General features: G+C 39.3%; 1 protein-coding gene across 3 annotated transcripts in view; it reads right to left on the bottom strand.

Moving 5' to 3' along the window:
• The window catches only part of PEX14 (peroxisomal biogenesis factor 14), a 93982-nt gene that overhangs the window by 51985 nt on the left and 24791 nt on the right, over nucleotides 1–17206 (bottom strand). For all 3 annotated transcript variants that reach the window (XM_075172461.1, XM_075172462.1, XM_075172460.1), the window contains exon 3: nucleotides 4708–4792. In XM_075172461.1, the coding sequence (XP_075028562.1) occupies nucleotides 4708–4792 (85 nt within the window). The remainder of the gene's footprint in view (nucleotides 1–4707; nucleotides 4793–17206) is intronic.

Below are 17206 nucleotides of genomic sequence, written 5' to 3'. Positions count from 1 at the left end.
TTACTTTTCTTTTCCTCCCTTTTCTGGGAGTGGGGGAGGAAAGGCAGTTATTTTCATCTTCATGCTGGGGACAGGAGTTGGGAGCTGTCCAGTCGATAACCTGGCCATCAGAACAAGGTTTGTAATTAAAAGGTCAGTGACCTGGAAAGCTAGGGCCTCACTCTCAGGGCCTCTCCGTAATGACGGCGCTATTAAATTAAGACTGTTATGAAATCAATGCGAAAAAAGCTTTCATGGTAACGAGATTCCATTCAAGGACATGCAAACTGCCTCATGAAATGGACTTAAATTATAAAAAAGAAAAGTAATAAAAGAGGGTTAAATTGAAATCTGCTGAAGAGTTTACTTCCTTTAAAGCTCTCCAGCAGTGGGCTGTGCCCCCTTCTCTCAGGTCTTCAAGGTGATCCACTTGGGTTTCTTTGGCAAGGAAGGAAAGACGGGGGTTCAACTTCAAAGAATGCAGACTACAGAAAAACGAAGAAAATTAAGACAGTTTTCTACTGAACATTCTGGGGCTGACAGCATTTGTTTCCAGGGAATCAAGTGTCTTTGAGCTCTGATTGGGAAGGGGCATGTACAATTAAATAATTTATTCATCTCTTCAGGAATCACCATAGCCTGGCATCTTGACACTGGCAAAATTTTCTGGAACACTGACGCACTGCAAAAAACTGTGCAAGACCTACAGCAAAACCTTGTGTAGTAACTCACTTCCTACCAGCCAAAGTAACGAAACAGATTAGCAGATACAACACGTAAAAGGGCAACGCTTCCAACAACCTCCAACGCATCTCACCAAGCAAGAGCGCGACTGCTTTTGGAAGCATGTAAACTATTATGTTACATATCTATACAAAAGACCAATCCAGGAAGTATATCTTCTGAAGACCGTCCAACCTTCTGGGTGGACATTTTCCCAATATCAGGGGATAATCAGCAATTACACATTTACTCGCCCTAATGCACTTCTGTTCTCCCACCACTATAATTTCTGAGCTCCTCTATGCTTTTGTCTGTTCCCACAATCCCACTCTGGGAAGGCATTACTGTACTCGTTTTACAGATGAAGAGAAGAAGCAACTAAGAAAAAAGTTTTTCATCCAGGATTTCACAATAAGTCTGTAACCTAGCAGTTTTTCCCCTCCCTGTCCCGAAAGACTAGCACCCTGAAAAATAGAGCTACACACGTATCGTGCACTTCCACCCCCTTTCTCTATCTAGCCAGAAGTTACAGATTCAGAGTACACAAAATTAACAAGCCACATGAGTTACCGGATGGGTAACTGAGCAGTACAGGACATCTGAGGCACAACAGTTAGATGACAGACACATTTCCACACGGGTTTAAACCCCACATGCTGTCTAATTACTCCCAAGGCGCCGCCGATTCTGTGGCATGTCATCAGCAGAATCAGCGAGTTGGACAAAAAACAAACAGCATCTTTTTTTCCTTTCTTTTCTTTCAGATACTCTGAGGGGAAACAGCTGTTTTTCCCTTCATCTGAAGAAGTTCATGATAAAAAGGAGGAAATGTCATAAATTACACAAAATGCCAGTGTAAGCTTCAAAGAAAATGATAAATGATTCTAATAACTTCATGTTTCTCATTAATGCCTCTGTATTTGGGAGTTTAAAAGTGCTTAAGACAACAGAGAAATCTCATCCAACTTTTGAAAGACCTTTTACAAATCCAGGACACCCTCACTCTCCCAACTGTCATCAACACTATCATCCCATGTTCCAGAGAGAGCAGTTCAGCAAACCCCTGACCTGCAAGTATCCAGGAAAGCCTACTTGCAGCCTCTGCAACTACTGTTTCATAAGAAACCAAACCCAGTCCAGCTGATGATCCTGAAGAAACTTTAATTTCTCACTGCACTGAAATGCATTAAACAAAACCCAGTGCCTATATTGAATATTAATTAATATTAAAAGGAGATAAAATTTGATTGGCCTTTTTTAGGACGGTGACGCTTATAAAAAAGAAGAAAAAATTATAATTCAAGGCGGAACCATCTCTGCAAGTCTCAGAAGTGAAATTTCTTAGGCAAAGCTGAGATTGCAGGACCTGAAAGCTCACCCACAGCTACTGCTCCAATCCTATCCCTGTAGCCTACATAGGCTGCAGCTGGGGCAGCCGAAGGCTCCTGCAGGGGTAGGGCACCGGTTCTTTTCCCTCCACATTCGCAGACACAAGGTGATCCAGCACCATCCTCTCTACTGCAGGAGTTTTTAACCAGAGTGTGGGGAGTCACAGACCTCTCCTGTACTGTTGCACGAAAGTAACTACAAAAGACAAGTTCATACATGGTGTACAACTATCTATAGATATGAAAATTCCCCTCCACCGAACTTCTTCTGGGGTCCATAAAAAGATCTTCTACTGTAACCTCTGCTTGAAGAAACTCGGATCAGACTAACTGTGAAAAAAATAGAAGGGTACCTCTGTACTATTTCCTACAAAGATAATTTTAAAAGAGACGCTAGTAACTGAAATGTTTTCTCTACAGAAAATGCTTTTTTGATTGGTAGTGAGGACTTCTCTACCAGACAGCCTAACTATCTGTAAAATGGGGATAAACATTATCATTGGGATGACAATGACTGTATATCAGAGAATAGGGGGAACAGCCTACCAAACCACGTAATCCCTCATTTCCTCAGGACTAAACTAGCCACATTATCTATGTTTCAAGAATAATTGCCTCCATCTGCTAGAGCACATAGATACCATGACAGTATGTACCTTCTGCTCTCGAGCACTGAACAGAGGTCAAGTTGTAAGCTCAGTGGTCAGATTCCACACGGACATATTTCCAGTGACTGCTGGGTACAGGCACTACTGGACCCTGCTCCTTCCTATCTCCTACTGTTAAGTTTTCAAACAAACAATTAGCACAAAGGGAAGGAGGGCTAATTAACAAACAGGAACAAACAAACAGCTCTACCAAACCATTTCTGCTCTTTAGTAATTATTAGCCAAGTAATTCATAAGAAGTATTAGTCGGGCCACAGTTTCTCTGTGCTTCCATCTCCCCACCCTTCCTCTTCTCCCAGTCAGGGATTTATTAAAATTAAACAGATTAGATGGAGCTCCTGATACTAAAAACTGTTCAGCGAAGCCTGCGGTGGGGAAGTGCAGAGCAAACACCAGAGACATTTGTCTCTAAATTGCTCTAAATACCTTCTGCAAATGAAATTCTAACCCAGCTGTGTTGAGAGAGAAAATGAGGAATAACTGGTCATTGTCAGCACAGAATAAGATCAGGCAGTTATAATATTGCACGATATACTGGGGGCTAAGGATCTCTCGGCAACAATAGATTTTGTATCAGGTTACCCCGGGTAATCAGCACAGCTTTTAGGCTCAGCTTTCCCTTGCTTCATTGCTTCGATGATAGAGTTGAAATCCCCAAGCTTTTATGATTAATTACTCCCCGTAGGTCCACATATTTCAAGGAAAAACTCATGGAGCACAGCGGCCAACAGGCTCCAAATTTTAATGCCATCCTGATGGCAGCAACATACCTATGTGATTGGAATGTTCTCTAACTGGCACTAGGACAAGCAGTGAAAGGATCACACTCAAAATGATGTACCCGTGAACTACTTGTCATGACATCATTGCTCAAACACAAGACTGCCATTCCCTTCTAGGTCCTTTGCTATTCAAGATGAGCAAAGTGGTGCATATACTTGAACTCTCCATCTCATGACATCACGTCTCAGGCATCTCAATAAACAGTTCATAAGCCCAAACATAATATGTATTTCACAGGCTTCCCTACTTTTCAAAACTCAAGATCTTTAGCTATAGAATTTGATGTACCCTGATGTACCCTGATGACTTCAGTGTGTAAGTGGGTCACTCCCCTCTGAAGTTTGGAGTTTGTATTTTCAGTATCGTTCCAACTGCTTAAAGTGCTCCATAGTGCATGTAATTAACTCCAAGGTAAGACTGCCCTTATTATTTACATCTTGCGGTAAGGATCTAAGCAATACGGTCCCAGGAGGGTAGCATAATATGGAGTGAACTTCACCTGAAATGCACTGTAAGTTGTGGACTAAAAACTTTAAAAAGAAAAAAAAGAACAAAATATATTTCTGCTATGAGTCAGAAAGTAAAACAAATTCTCCGTAGGCAATGGCCAAAGTATGTTCCATCTGTCTAAGACGATATGGGATTTGTCAGATTCTGTTCTATCCCTGCTATAGAAAAGGGCTAAACTCAGTCAGTAGTTTACCATTTCAGCCTGAAAGTCAGGTTGACCTCAAGCTTGACCCTAACCTGACCCTGTTTACTTTCACCAAGTCCTTTGCCCTTCTTTCCTCTCTCTGGCTCTCTTCAGAAATATTCAACCTTTTCACCTAGAAGCTGGTCATTCTAAAGCCAATGTCACTAAGGTTAGAACTGACCAACTAGTCCGCAACTCTAAACTGTCCTCATTTCAGAAAAGGTCTGATAATAGTTAACCCAAAAACTTCCAATGTGTCTTCTGTATTCTACAATTCCACATCTGGTGCCAATATTGTTCTAGTCAGTTTGGAAGAAGAAAGACTGATATTTCTTACAAACTTCAAATCTTTTTTAGAGACAGACTACTTGCTTTGTCCGTAACATCTGATTTTCCATAGTAATATATTTTGGCTTTATGCTAACTCAAGCTCCCTCATTATCACTGAGACCACAAACTTAAGAGTCCATACCTTTCTTCTTCAGAAATGCTCTTCTGGTTGCAAGAGGACTTTGGCGGACTCGTGGATTCTGTAAAAACTTCACTGCTGTCACAATCTGATGAGGGTAGGAGGATTGGAGAAATAGAAGAGAGAAAAGATCCAAGTTAGGAATGGTCAAATTCCTATTTTACAGTATGCATTCTGTACTGCAAAGTAAGGCATCGTATCCAACACATGGAGACGGTCTGGAGCTGACACCGATCCAATTTTCAGAAATGCTTCAACGAGCATCAGAGTTTGTGGCTCAACTCTAATCAAACAGCACAATTATGGTATTTCAACCTAGAATTTTCTTGTTGAATTACTCTTGGAGTAGCTCAACCTGTACAAAAAAGTCCATTAAGATTCTTATGGGTTTCTGTCATTTATATTGTGATCTTCTTACCTAAGTTGGCTCCTCTAGTTGAGGGCAACCCTGAAACAATGCATGTGATCTGTAACAGTAGGCTTACTAGTAAGAATGCTTCCTTTCTATCTGACTTAAAGCTCCCTGCAAATTCTAAGAGATTAAGGCCTTTTCTGCCATCATTCTAATTTACTGAAAGCAATAAATAAACCTCAGCTTGTCATGACTGGAAAAGAAGCAACTTCACATGTTTTGTATCACATAACAAAAATACCAAAAAAGCCACTTTTCATGACATAAATGGGTAGGTGAGTGCTCAAATTTATGTTCCACACCAACAGAAATCACAGATTACTTTTGTCTAAAGACTGACTTCTACATCCTTCTTTAAGGTGACATAGCACTTCAACCACTTATTCAAACAAAGGGTAAAGTATGGGATAATAATCAATGGCATCAACAACAATGGCACTAGTTTTTTACATTTCCATTTAATGCCAGTGAAATGTATCTGATTTTTTTCTTCATATGGTAGGTCAACTTTCCACATACTCTCCTATACTATTACACACATTACTACGTGTTGCTGCGTTAGTGAAAAACAGCTGATTCACTTTACTTTTATACAAAGACATCTGTTCTGATTGTGGCATCAGGGGAAATAATTTGCCTGAAGTTAACAGCACTTAGGAGATGGACACATCCATGTGAACTAGTGGAAGAGATGACTTCCTTCCTCTAGAGCTAAAAATAACCACGCATATGCATGGAAGAGATTTTTCTCCCCAAACACTGGCATGAACCTTCTCCTAAAATGGTGGTATATGCTAGACCTATGTTAGGTAGGTCTTGAAGAGTTTATCTTAAAATACAGTTTCTGGAATTCAGTTCCAAAAGGTTTTCAGAACTTTCACGGCAGAAGAAGAAGGAAAAAAATAGCATCACTACTGAAATCACTGATTTTCACTTTGTGTTTGAATCAAACCCTTCGAATATGCATTTCTGGTCAGAGAGCAAAGTTCTGATGGGTTTAATGGCACTTTCAATGTACTCCTCAGTGCATTCCATCAATGTTTTTTTCTTTTAAATTGCATCTCTTATTTCTTTAAATACATTAATCAGGCTAGTGTAGGCAAAACGGATCCATTGGACAATGCAATAAACATGAATTATCATCTATCCAACACGCATAATGGCTTAAAAATACATAATAGCAGGTGTAGTTTAAATGATTAGTTATTACACCTGTGGTGGGTCTGATTCAATTGGGGAAAATCATCTTTAATAGGTTAAAAGGTTTAGATCACCAGGCTTCCCTTAAAGTGGCTGTAGAGAGGGTATGATGGAGTACGCTGTCATTACTAATTCATTTAAGAAAAACATGGGGGATACAGCAAAGAACAGCAGAAACGAGCGAATCCAATTTAAACATCAGGTAAAGCAGAAAACACCTTTTAAAAAAGCATGATAAATGAATTTGGGAGAGAGATGAAATTGACATATTTATTTTAACGGGAATTTGACAAAGTCCCAGCACGCTTCAAAGTTGGGAGGATAAAATGAATGGGGTATTTTTAATTCTTTTCCTTTTCTTATTTTCCTTCATTTTTTTCCTTAAGTTTACATTCAGTAATTTTGAACCATAAAATACTACAGCAAAATACCCCACATAAAGTACACTTCGGTTTCATTTATGTGCACTTGATCTGTCTCCAGCTGAAATGCAGGTGACAGGCAAATCACAGATTTAAACTGTGCTGATATTGCTATGCCAGATGCAGAAATATAAAGCGCCCAAACTAATAACCTTAAGATAATATGCTGAATAAGAAAGATGCCCAAATGAGCAGACCAACAGATATGTGAACATATCAAAACCACTTTCCTTCTAACAATAATTACTTGTTTGTTTCTTCAGAAACTCCACAACACTCCCTCCCACATTTAGTGAGCTAGAGACAGACACAAAAGGCCTGCAGACCTGAAATTCTGTAAGCTCTCATATTTAATTATCAGTTTTTAAGCATTAAAAAACCTGTAAGAAATAAGCAGTATTTTTCATTGTGCTATTTCAATCACAACCACGTGAACGTTTTATTGATTCTAACTCTTTATTAAAACTTATTTTTGCCTTGTAAAAATGTAAACATTTCAGTAGTAAATTTCACTCCAAAATAAACTTCTATTTTATCTCTTCCCTGCATCACTTCCTCCATTTTTCACAAGGTTTTTAATCTTAAAACAAAATAAAATTACAAACAACAACAAACTTCATAAAAAAGAATCCTGGACATGTATTCCTCCTCCCAATAATCCCATGTTTCTCATATTTGTTTGCATTTACATTCTCCTAGAGGCTGAGCTGAAACTTCTTCATTTTTATAATTCATCTTGTATACATGAGCAACTTAAGAAGCAATTTTGGCCATGTCAAAATGCCAATACTTTCAACAAACATACACAAGAACTTCCCTACCTTCTATGGATCATTTTCCTTGCACAAACAAGGGCAACTGCAGTCCATAATTTAACCAACAGAAAAAGGAGGAAGAAGATACGAAGACTTTGCAGTCCTGTGTATAGCCAAAAAAATCATGCACCAAACAAGCACTCTGACTCAGCTGGTAACATTGTTCCATACTATTTCTGTATCATTTGTAACACTTCTCCAAATTTTTACAGTATTAGGACACTGCCAAATAATGTGCATTGTATCACTACTCTGATTCTGAGATTGCCAGCACACACTGGCCAGCAAATTAGTTTTATCTAGTGGATCAGGTACGTATTTCTCTTCATGAAAGACAGTGTATTTGGCTTTTAAAAGCAAGTCAATTCCATAAACTTGCTATCCTACCACCACTTCTCCTGCAGTGATATGATACACAAAGACATATTTCTGACTGGGTGGTGGTGGGTGGAATCCTGCAGCAGGTCTTGTCCTACAGTTTGATTGTCTAATTAGAAGATGAAAGTAACTATTCATGGATTATATTTGTGTCTGGCCAAATTACATAAATTCAGGCCAAATATTCTGCTTCAATGTCAAAGATATAAAACGGAGACAGGAACTTTATTGCATATGCTGTGGGAGTGCAGCAGGCTGGCAAAATTCTGGGCCAAAGCACAGCACTTTGACGTTATAGCCAAGGTCCCTCATTCCTGATTTCCCTCCCTTTTGTGTTAATGGGAAAGGTAAAGCCAGCCTTATTTCTTATTATGCTCAAAGCTGCAGGGTTCCCGATGAAGCAATCTAAGCTACTTTATCAGCTACTAGCATTAGAAAAATAAGCTATGCAATTTAAAATACTGTGGCAAATGCCCACTTCCTACCATCTCAAAAAAAAAAAAAAACAACCCAATCGATTAACAAAAATGTAAAAGAAAATCACCTTTATCAACAAAAGTTCCATGGGATTCGGTAACAGAGTTCCACGTGGAAAACAGAATCAAAAGCCACCAGGAGAGAAGCCCTTAAGAGTTCTAATAGATTTCCTAATACTGGGAACCCTCTGTAGGTTATTACTAAACAGCATTTGTTGATAGACTGAGACTTTGAGATGACCTGTGATGTAAAGGTTGGGTCTGAATTATACGTTGCAAGGGATGGTATTTTGTCTTTCTGAGTGGATCTGTATCTGTTTAAATGCAACACTTCTTTTCATTAAGCAGAGGCGGCACAGGCCATGAACTATGCACAGACAGTTTACATTACATGTGCGGAAGCAATCAACACTGGCAATATACATGACGTATGTAAAAGAAGTTGGAATTAATTTTTTTCCAGTGTATTAAAAAATAATAATATGGCAGTATCAACACACACTCAACCTATTTCAGCCAGAGCAGAAGGCCACAGCTATAGGGCAAATGGAACTGATCAATATATTAGCCTACAGCAACACCCCCTCAGTGTACGGCTGTATGTTTGCAAGGCTCAGAAGATTAAATTGTCTGTGAAAGGTTTCTGCACTCCTACTCTAAAGGAGATACCCAGAATCCTGTTAACAAGCATCAGGCTAAAGCCAACTTACGTTTTAACAAGGGCTGACTTAAAAGCCTGGCACTGCAATGAACATGAAAACCCCTTCAAACAGAAATGCTGCATTTTACTAAGAAATCAGTGCTCTGCCAGGACTAACTTGACAAATATGGTTATCGGTGGCACACGGAAATAGTTGCAAAGCAGCTGTTAATCAGGGAAACACATCATAGAACGCTGATGCTAGCACTCATGAAAAAATGCAAGGGGCTAATTATGAAGCCATATATCTCACTAAAGAGGCACTGTTCCTGGAGATTCCAGGCAGAGCTCTCTCAGAGTCGGGGTCCTGGGACGCTACATCCACAATGTTCTTCAAGACAAGCTTCCTTCTCCCAAGGCAAACCTTTTCCCAATTCAGTGTTCTGGGCCCCAGAATTCCTGTGAAATTCATATTTCACAGAAACTGCTTGTTATTTCTAAAGAAATTATCTGCAGGTCGGCCAGGAGAGAGGGAACACTTGAAAGCTCCTATGATTTCACTGAAATTTTTATGAAACCCTGCAGAACCCCAGGATTTCTTTCTGCTGTGAAAGAACCTAGAAACCTACCAGTTTGGCAGATCTCAAAGTCGTATTGAGAAAAGTTTAAAAATCCAATAACAACAATAAAAAAACCCTCATGTAAAACAGAGCAAAGAAAAAAAAAACAATTTAAAGCAAGATTCACAGGAGTCAGAACCAGAAAAGAACAAAGGCAGGGAAGAAACAACCTTCAAACCATACCCGAGGTTAAGAACTCAGAACTAAAAGAATACAGAATAGTAACGAAAAAACGGTAATACAAGCTAAAAAGGAAAAACCCCAGGTGCCCGGAAACTCAGCGCGCTGAGAGTTCTATGAATGAAATCTAGCGCAAAATCATCAACACAACGGCACCCAGACGAAAGGTCGTGCATTTATGGCCCAGTTGTCACCGACACGTGAGAGAACGCGGTTCCTGAGGGCAGGCTCGGCCGCGGGCGGGGGGCCGCCGACCCTCCGCCCAGCCCTGCGCGGAGAAGCGCCCGGGCAGCAGCCGCGGAGCGAGCCGGGGGCGGCCGGGCGCGCGCAGCCCGCCAGCGCGGAGCCAGTGCGCCCCCTAGCCGGCGCCCGCGGCAGGCCGCGCGCCAGGGGCGGCTGCACCAGCCGGCGGAGCCCAAATTAAGTGTTTTCACTCAGTGGAAATGAAATGTTTTGCAAGATGAAACAGAAAGAAAATTGAGGTTTTAGGTAATTACTAGTTGGCATTTACATATCACAGGCTGGTTCAACACCTATTCATTTTCCTCTTTTATTTTCAATTTTTTAAAATTGCTCATTAAAATGAACACATGACAGGGACGGGGGGAAAAATTACTCTTCCTCTTTTTCCTGAGGACTACAAAATCCAGATCTACTTTAAATACATTTATCTATAATTATCACATCCAAAAAAGTCTTACTTAATTTACATTAATAGGGTGACCAAAAAAAAAAAATTGATAAAAGCCAGAAAGAATCCAAGCTGAGCTGTCTTCATGTCATCTTGTTGTGCCTACTTAGTTCCAGGGACAGCCTCCATGGAGCCAGGACCCTGCCACTCCCTACGCGTGCTGGAACGAGCAGAAATGAAAAATCTTCGGTGTACACTGCTACCCTATTGCCATCAATTTCACCCACCAGTTTCGCTACAGAGGCGTGCTCTCAGATGCTTTCTTTCCCTTCAACATGCTTTCCCCTCATTTCTTCCACTATTCTCACGACAAAGAAGTGACTCCATATAGCCCCTATTCTCAACTTCTTTGTTCCAGGAGCCACTTCACACTTCCTCCAGCTGTTCATAAAGGCGTGACCTTTCTCCCTTCTTTATTCACACAGAACCAGTCTTCCTCACGTAACCTTACCATTTCTAGGGATCCTGATCTGCAGCTGGAATCAGACTTACAGGCTCCCTTAGCTTGGTGGCCTCTCCATTCAGATTCCCATTGTTCAGTTAAATAAATATTTCCTATGCAAAGCCCTTAATTTTCCTGTGCCCTTCAGCTTTTTTTAATTTTAACCTTGTGAAAGTCTTATTTAACCCCACAATGCATTCTAGGATACAATTTGTATGAAAAATAAAGTTTTATTGTATCATATGTTAAGGACATAAAACATCCCTGATAGAAGTGTACAGGAGCTGACATGATAGACTAATATATTTTAAGGTCTATTGTGTAAATATGTATTTAGGGAATTCTAAAGCATGGTATTATTGACCCAAGTCTCTCTTAAAACACATTGATATATGGAGTAAAAGCCCTTATGAAAAGTAGCAACTTCGTCTGTGTAGTAGTCACCTTTCAAAGTGAAATATCTCTGCCATCTTCAGTTTTTTTTGATTCGATTTACACATAGTAGACATCTTGACAAAATTCCCCTCTTTTAAGAGGAATAATATTCAAGTAATACTTACATGCATAAAACTAAAAAGAACAAGAAACTTTTACACATGCTTTAAAAGAAATGCACAATAACTATTTTTATACACATAGAAAATGTGCTATCTATGTATTTTTTTAATGTCAGAAAGAAATACACCTCCAAATGAGACTTCATAACATCAGGTTTAACACAATACAAACTGTGTTACGGGGAAGTGACAAATGCTGGAAAAACATCTTATAAGAATATGAGAGAAGAGCAAACTAAATGTATTAAACTGATAATGCAGCCATAATAAATTTTAACCAATGAGTAGCATGAACCTTTTTTCTAGAGTTCAAACATTTTAACTTTTTATTGAAAAGAAAAGATATAATCTCACTTTCAGAGGAAAAATAAACTTCAAAAATCCCCTTTTCGTACTTCTGCCTAAGCTTCAGTTGCAAGCTTCCTATAATCACCAGTACCACCAAAGAAGGTATTGCAGCAAGATGAACAAGGTGGGGGGGGTGCGGCGGGGGCGGGAAATAATGCTTCCAATCCAACTGGCAGCAAATTATTTGAAGTTCTGTTTACATAAAAACGGCAATAACCTCAGCACTGAATGTACTGGATCACTGTGGATAATATATGGACTAGAAGGTCAGCGTCTCATGCAAGTAGGTAAGGTATCTAGCTTCCAAGTGTGGGTGAAGCCAGTGTGCCATGATAAGGTTAACAAACTGATGCAACGGGACCTAAGAAAGATGCCAGAGAGAAGGTGAAAGGTCAAAACTTATTAAAGAGAATCTGATTTTTATAACTTTTCATGACAGTACCCAATTTATGCATCTTCCTTCTCCCTTCTTATAGAAGGAAGCTTAGGGATCACTGAGACTCTGTGCTGTAAAATTAATGCAAGTGTCAAGCTGTTGAGCTGAATCACTCCGAAGGAATGTAATGACTCAGTGTCCAAGATGCTCACTACAGCAGAACTAAGATCATTCCGTGGCTCCACAACTGAAAAAAATGCATGATACAGCTTTCAGGGGAGTAAATGGCAGCACCTCCAACTCTTACCTTTTTCACTGCTCTCTCCATATTGCCATTACTAAAGAGTTCAAATACAACAGCTTTTGAAAGAAATCTCTTTTACCCTATTATCTTTACATGTGTAGAACATAAAAAACAATGAAGCTGTAATTTATTACATTTTCATTCTTTTAACTACAGGGCAGACAAGGACTGCTGGAGGTTCATTCACATGCTAGGGAGCTAGAAGATGATGTAAGGATAGGAAGTCTATGTCACATCTAACAATTGTGCCCGAGTACTTAAAATCGCTATCGAATGGTAGACTCCAGAAGGCTAAATCAATCAGAGATATACCAAAACAGGATCATTGTTCAGACTTACTTAGATCCTTCTAATTCCACAGTCAAGGGACTGGAAAATACTAGTAATGCAATGGTTTAGATTTAGTGCAAGAGTATCGAAAGTAGAACCCATCTGTGGAAGGTGCTATAAAGATGTTTTAGACTGAAATGACTCAAATGGATAGAAAAATCAGCAAGCTATTATTCCTTGAACCTGCTATTTCAAGAACCCAATTTAATAGAATTCTTAATCCATGGGAAATGTAGATTAGAAAATGAGTGTTTTCCTTGCAGCAATAAAACCCCAAACAATTAGGGGTAAAGTCAGGGGGCTATGATGGCATTATTACGTGGAAGATCTGAATGACAGAATGAATAAGGAGATAATGGAGGAAACCTTTTAGATCCCCAGAATATAATAAACAAAAGGTTTCACGTTGGAAACATTAAAGAAGCTGGAAATTGTGACAGATGCGCAATAAATCATGCAAACCACAGCAGTTGGGAAGTAATAGCAAGAGGAGAAGGACTTAAAACACTGGAAGACCTTTATGTAAATTTAGTATTTTACTTAGAGCTCCTTGGGACAAGAATCGTCCTTTTACTCTGTATTTGCACAGTACCTGGTGCTGGTCTGCAACTGGCCTCCTAGACGTTTATTACAACACAAATAATAATAAAGTCCATGCACTTTGTTCCTGCTGTTAATTGCCCCATTAAGAGAAAAACTAAGTAAGGGGCAAGAAATCTGATTGGCCAGAGCTGCCTAGTCTATGGGGACTGCAAGTGGAATAATTTTATAGATTCGAAAGCAGCTGCGTCCCTTGTCTTTGTCCAGTTCTCAACAGAGAGAAGCCTACATCACAGAATTTCTCCTTCGTATGTAGGAACTTGCATGAGCAGCCTCAAAAGCAACTGAGCTTCCCTGTCAACTCTTACGATGCTTCCTCTACAACAGGAGTGAAACACAATATAAGGGCAAACATGAGGAACATTTCCACTGTAGCTGTCCATACCATAAATATCCTGCAAACAACGGGTCCACTTCATTTTCCCCTGGGGTTAATTTGGCATTTTTCATGGATGTTACATTCACTACTTAAAGAAACAAAGCGTATAGGTGTCAGGACAAATTCAGGGTGCTGCTCAACCAATACAGCACTGTATGTACCAAAAAAATCATGTGTACTGATCACCAACTCCTCTCTCTTGAAACACTTGAGTAAGATCCCATCATCCTAAGCTGAGGTAAAATGTCCAAAAGAATTAGTTCTGCAGAGAGTTACACTCAAGCCAGGGTGCTCCTGCCTAGTTTCTGCACAGAAATTTGGGTCCAAACCAGGAAGGCCTACAAAATCAGAGAAGGTTCAAAATGGCACTTTTACTGTTTTTCGTTTTCCTTAAACCTTGGCACAGCCAGCACATGTCAGGGACTATTATAATTATACTCTTTACGCGCTGAAAAATTAATAAACAATTACTCACTTCAGAAAAAAAAAAGAAAAACCATTTCCTTGACAAATGCTGCAGAAAGTGTCAACAATCTCTCTGAAATCTGGGTCCATACCACAGCAAGGGATTAATACCAATGTAAGAACGGCCATTGTAGCTACAGAGAAGTGGCACAACTGAAAGCTTGAGTCTGTAACGTTGCAGTATTCTCTAGACAATGCACCTGATCCATAGGAGCTACAAGGCATTTTTCTATCTTTGTAATAGAAGAAAGTAGATTCAGTCTTTAATGCTGCTTCGGCCCAAGCACAGGCTGTTCAATCAATTTCTATTAAGCCACCAAGTCCGAAATTGGGGGTAAGTGTTTGAAATGCACTAGTTTCAATCCTGCTAGGCCAAAAAGGGCTTCCACACTGCCTTCGTGGCTGGAAACTAAGGGCTACTGCTACTGTGGTAGGAAGTCAAGCTCAGCTTCCCAGGAAATCATGAGAATGGTAAAAAATACATGCTTTCCTGAAACAGGCGAGACAGCAAATGCCTAGGACCTTGATAAATTCTTACTGAAATTTATTTATAGCCTAAATCTTGTCTAAAATCTGCCATTCAATTAGTTCTTCCCTAAAATATTGGCAAGTTCTATATTAACTTCCTGAGAATCCAGAAGGAACTCAGGTGCACTTGCACTGAAAGGCTTCCAATTTTCTATAAAAAATTAAATAAAGTTAAATAAATCCCACATATCCCTTTTTAAGCAGACCCATGCTACTCAGTCTTCTCCCCACCTTAAATCAATGGTAACCCAATTCAAATGCCTTACAGCTCTGTCTGAGAACTAGTGGAGAGATCAACGCTTTTTATCTTAAGGATTATGGATCGCTGCTTGGCTGACTAACATACCCAGCAGCCCATTAGAAATACCACAAAGGGCACACTGTTTCTCCTTCCACCCCTCAGATTTGAGAAAGCAGCATATAAAACTTCACCCCTTCATGTTGTAGTTCTTAGCCTGCCTGCCTTGTTTCATACTCTAAACATACCAAGATTTATTAACCTTTACAGTAAAAACAAATAAAATAATGATGAAGTAAAAACACAGTGATGTAAGGGCTGCAGCTAGCACCGTTTATCTGTGGAAATCCAATTAGTGCTCAAGTGGCAGAGATACCTGGAAAAGTGCTCACAATCAAATCAAAAAATGATACAAAAACATTAACCTGATGGCTAAAAACTCCACATTTAAACATTTAAAGTAATAAAGGTGCTTTTATTGAGTATTTTCTATATTTCATTAGGTCCCAAATTGACGAGGAGCCCTAGAGATGCATTTCCTGGGCTTTTGGATCCTTAGACCAAATGCTTGACTTTGTTGTTGTTGTTGTAAAACAAAAAAAAAGAAAGAGTGTTTTTTGCTAGAATGGCAAACTTCTTTCTACAGTAGCAACTACAGCAACAATTGCACATGCAGGAAATGCTGAGAAGCCTATGAAGATATTCTTAGATCTGACACATTCATTCTGTACTCACTATGACGTGAGCAGAAATGTTGTTTGAATTACTTTTGCATGTAAGAGTATCTGGATTTACCTCTATTGTTGTGCTCTACCAGAAATTCTGCTCTCAAAGCCATCGCCTTATGTCCCTTGGCTGCGAAAGTGACCATATTGATGAGACAGTTGCTAGAAAGACAAGTACCCATTGTACACCTTGACGGTCTCAGAAAAGAAGATAGGAACTGAATAAATAATGAGATTAGTCAAGCCCTTAGCAGTAGGGCCCTCAGATTAGGTCTGCTTACAAGACTTACAGAAAAAGCATGCAGTACAATGTCCGTGCTCTGTCTTTCTGAATACTGTGACTCTGCTGCTTTTTGCCAGCATTAAATTCGCTTAAATTTATTAAAAGAGGGATCAGGAGAGAGTCACTGTCACTGAACAGAAGACCAAACTTCTGAGTAAAAATTTTTTTCATCTCTCTAAAACCACAGAACAGGAGACAATAATACTTCATAAGTTTCGGAACATCTAATAGAACCTTACCCATTGGTTTGCTTATAGCAAAATGTTACACTTTCTTCCGGTATCAATTTATGCATGCTGCTCTTAGCTTTACACAGAGGAGTTGAATATACGCATTCAGAATAGACTGCATTAAATGCAAAATAAAATGCACTTAAATTCCATTCCAAGGTGAATTAACTGAGTCAAAAGAAGCGAACTTCCTTGAAATATACAGGAAGTACATTTATATTTATACTACAGAAAAATTTTCTATTTTTTATTTTGTCCATCTATTTTTAAAAGTCCAAAAGTCTTTACTACCTTTCTAGGGAGAAGATTTCATGACAGATCACTGTCAGGATTTTTACCAAATGCAAATCCTTAACTTCCTTTTTTTGTAATATGAATCCACTGCTCAGAAATAAATTTAAGACTTAAGAATATCATATGAACAGCTTGGATTGTACCGGGTACCAGAAAAATAGTTATTTCCTGACTTCACTGTTTCACTGGACTGCTACTCACACTCATGTTTTGAACTGACTGGCCCTATATGTGGTCTTCTCTTTCTACAGAGAATATTCATGAATTAGCTTTTAGATGCCAAAGTGTACAACCTGTCTTCAGGGAGCAATTTCTATGTCTCTTTAACTTTTGTGCTTGGTATGTAGCAAATTATAAAGAGGAATGTGATACCTAGAATTTGCACACTGAAATGTAAAATGTTTAAAATAAAAAATTAAGGACAAAACCCCTATATCAAACAGATTCAACACAGCAACGTTTAGATTCCCCTCCTCTCCTGTAATCAACAGGGATAAGTACTGGGTAAGAATCAGTGGTGAGAGACCTCCTGCTCCTGTCTGGAGTATAAAGAGTCCTGGTTTATTATT

The sequence above is a fragment of the Calonectris borealis genome, chromosome 23, assembly GCF_964195595.1.
Source record: "Calonectris borealis chromosome 23, bCalBor7.hap1.2, whole genome shotgun sequence".
NCBI lineage: Eukaryota > Metazoa > Chordata > Aves > Procellariiformes > Procellariidae > Calonectris > Calonectris borealis.
Note: the sequence above shows the minus strand (reverse complement) of the source record. Positions and strands in the feature narration are given on the sequence as shown.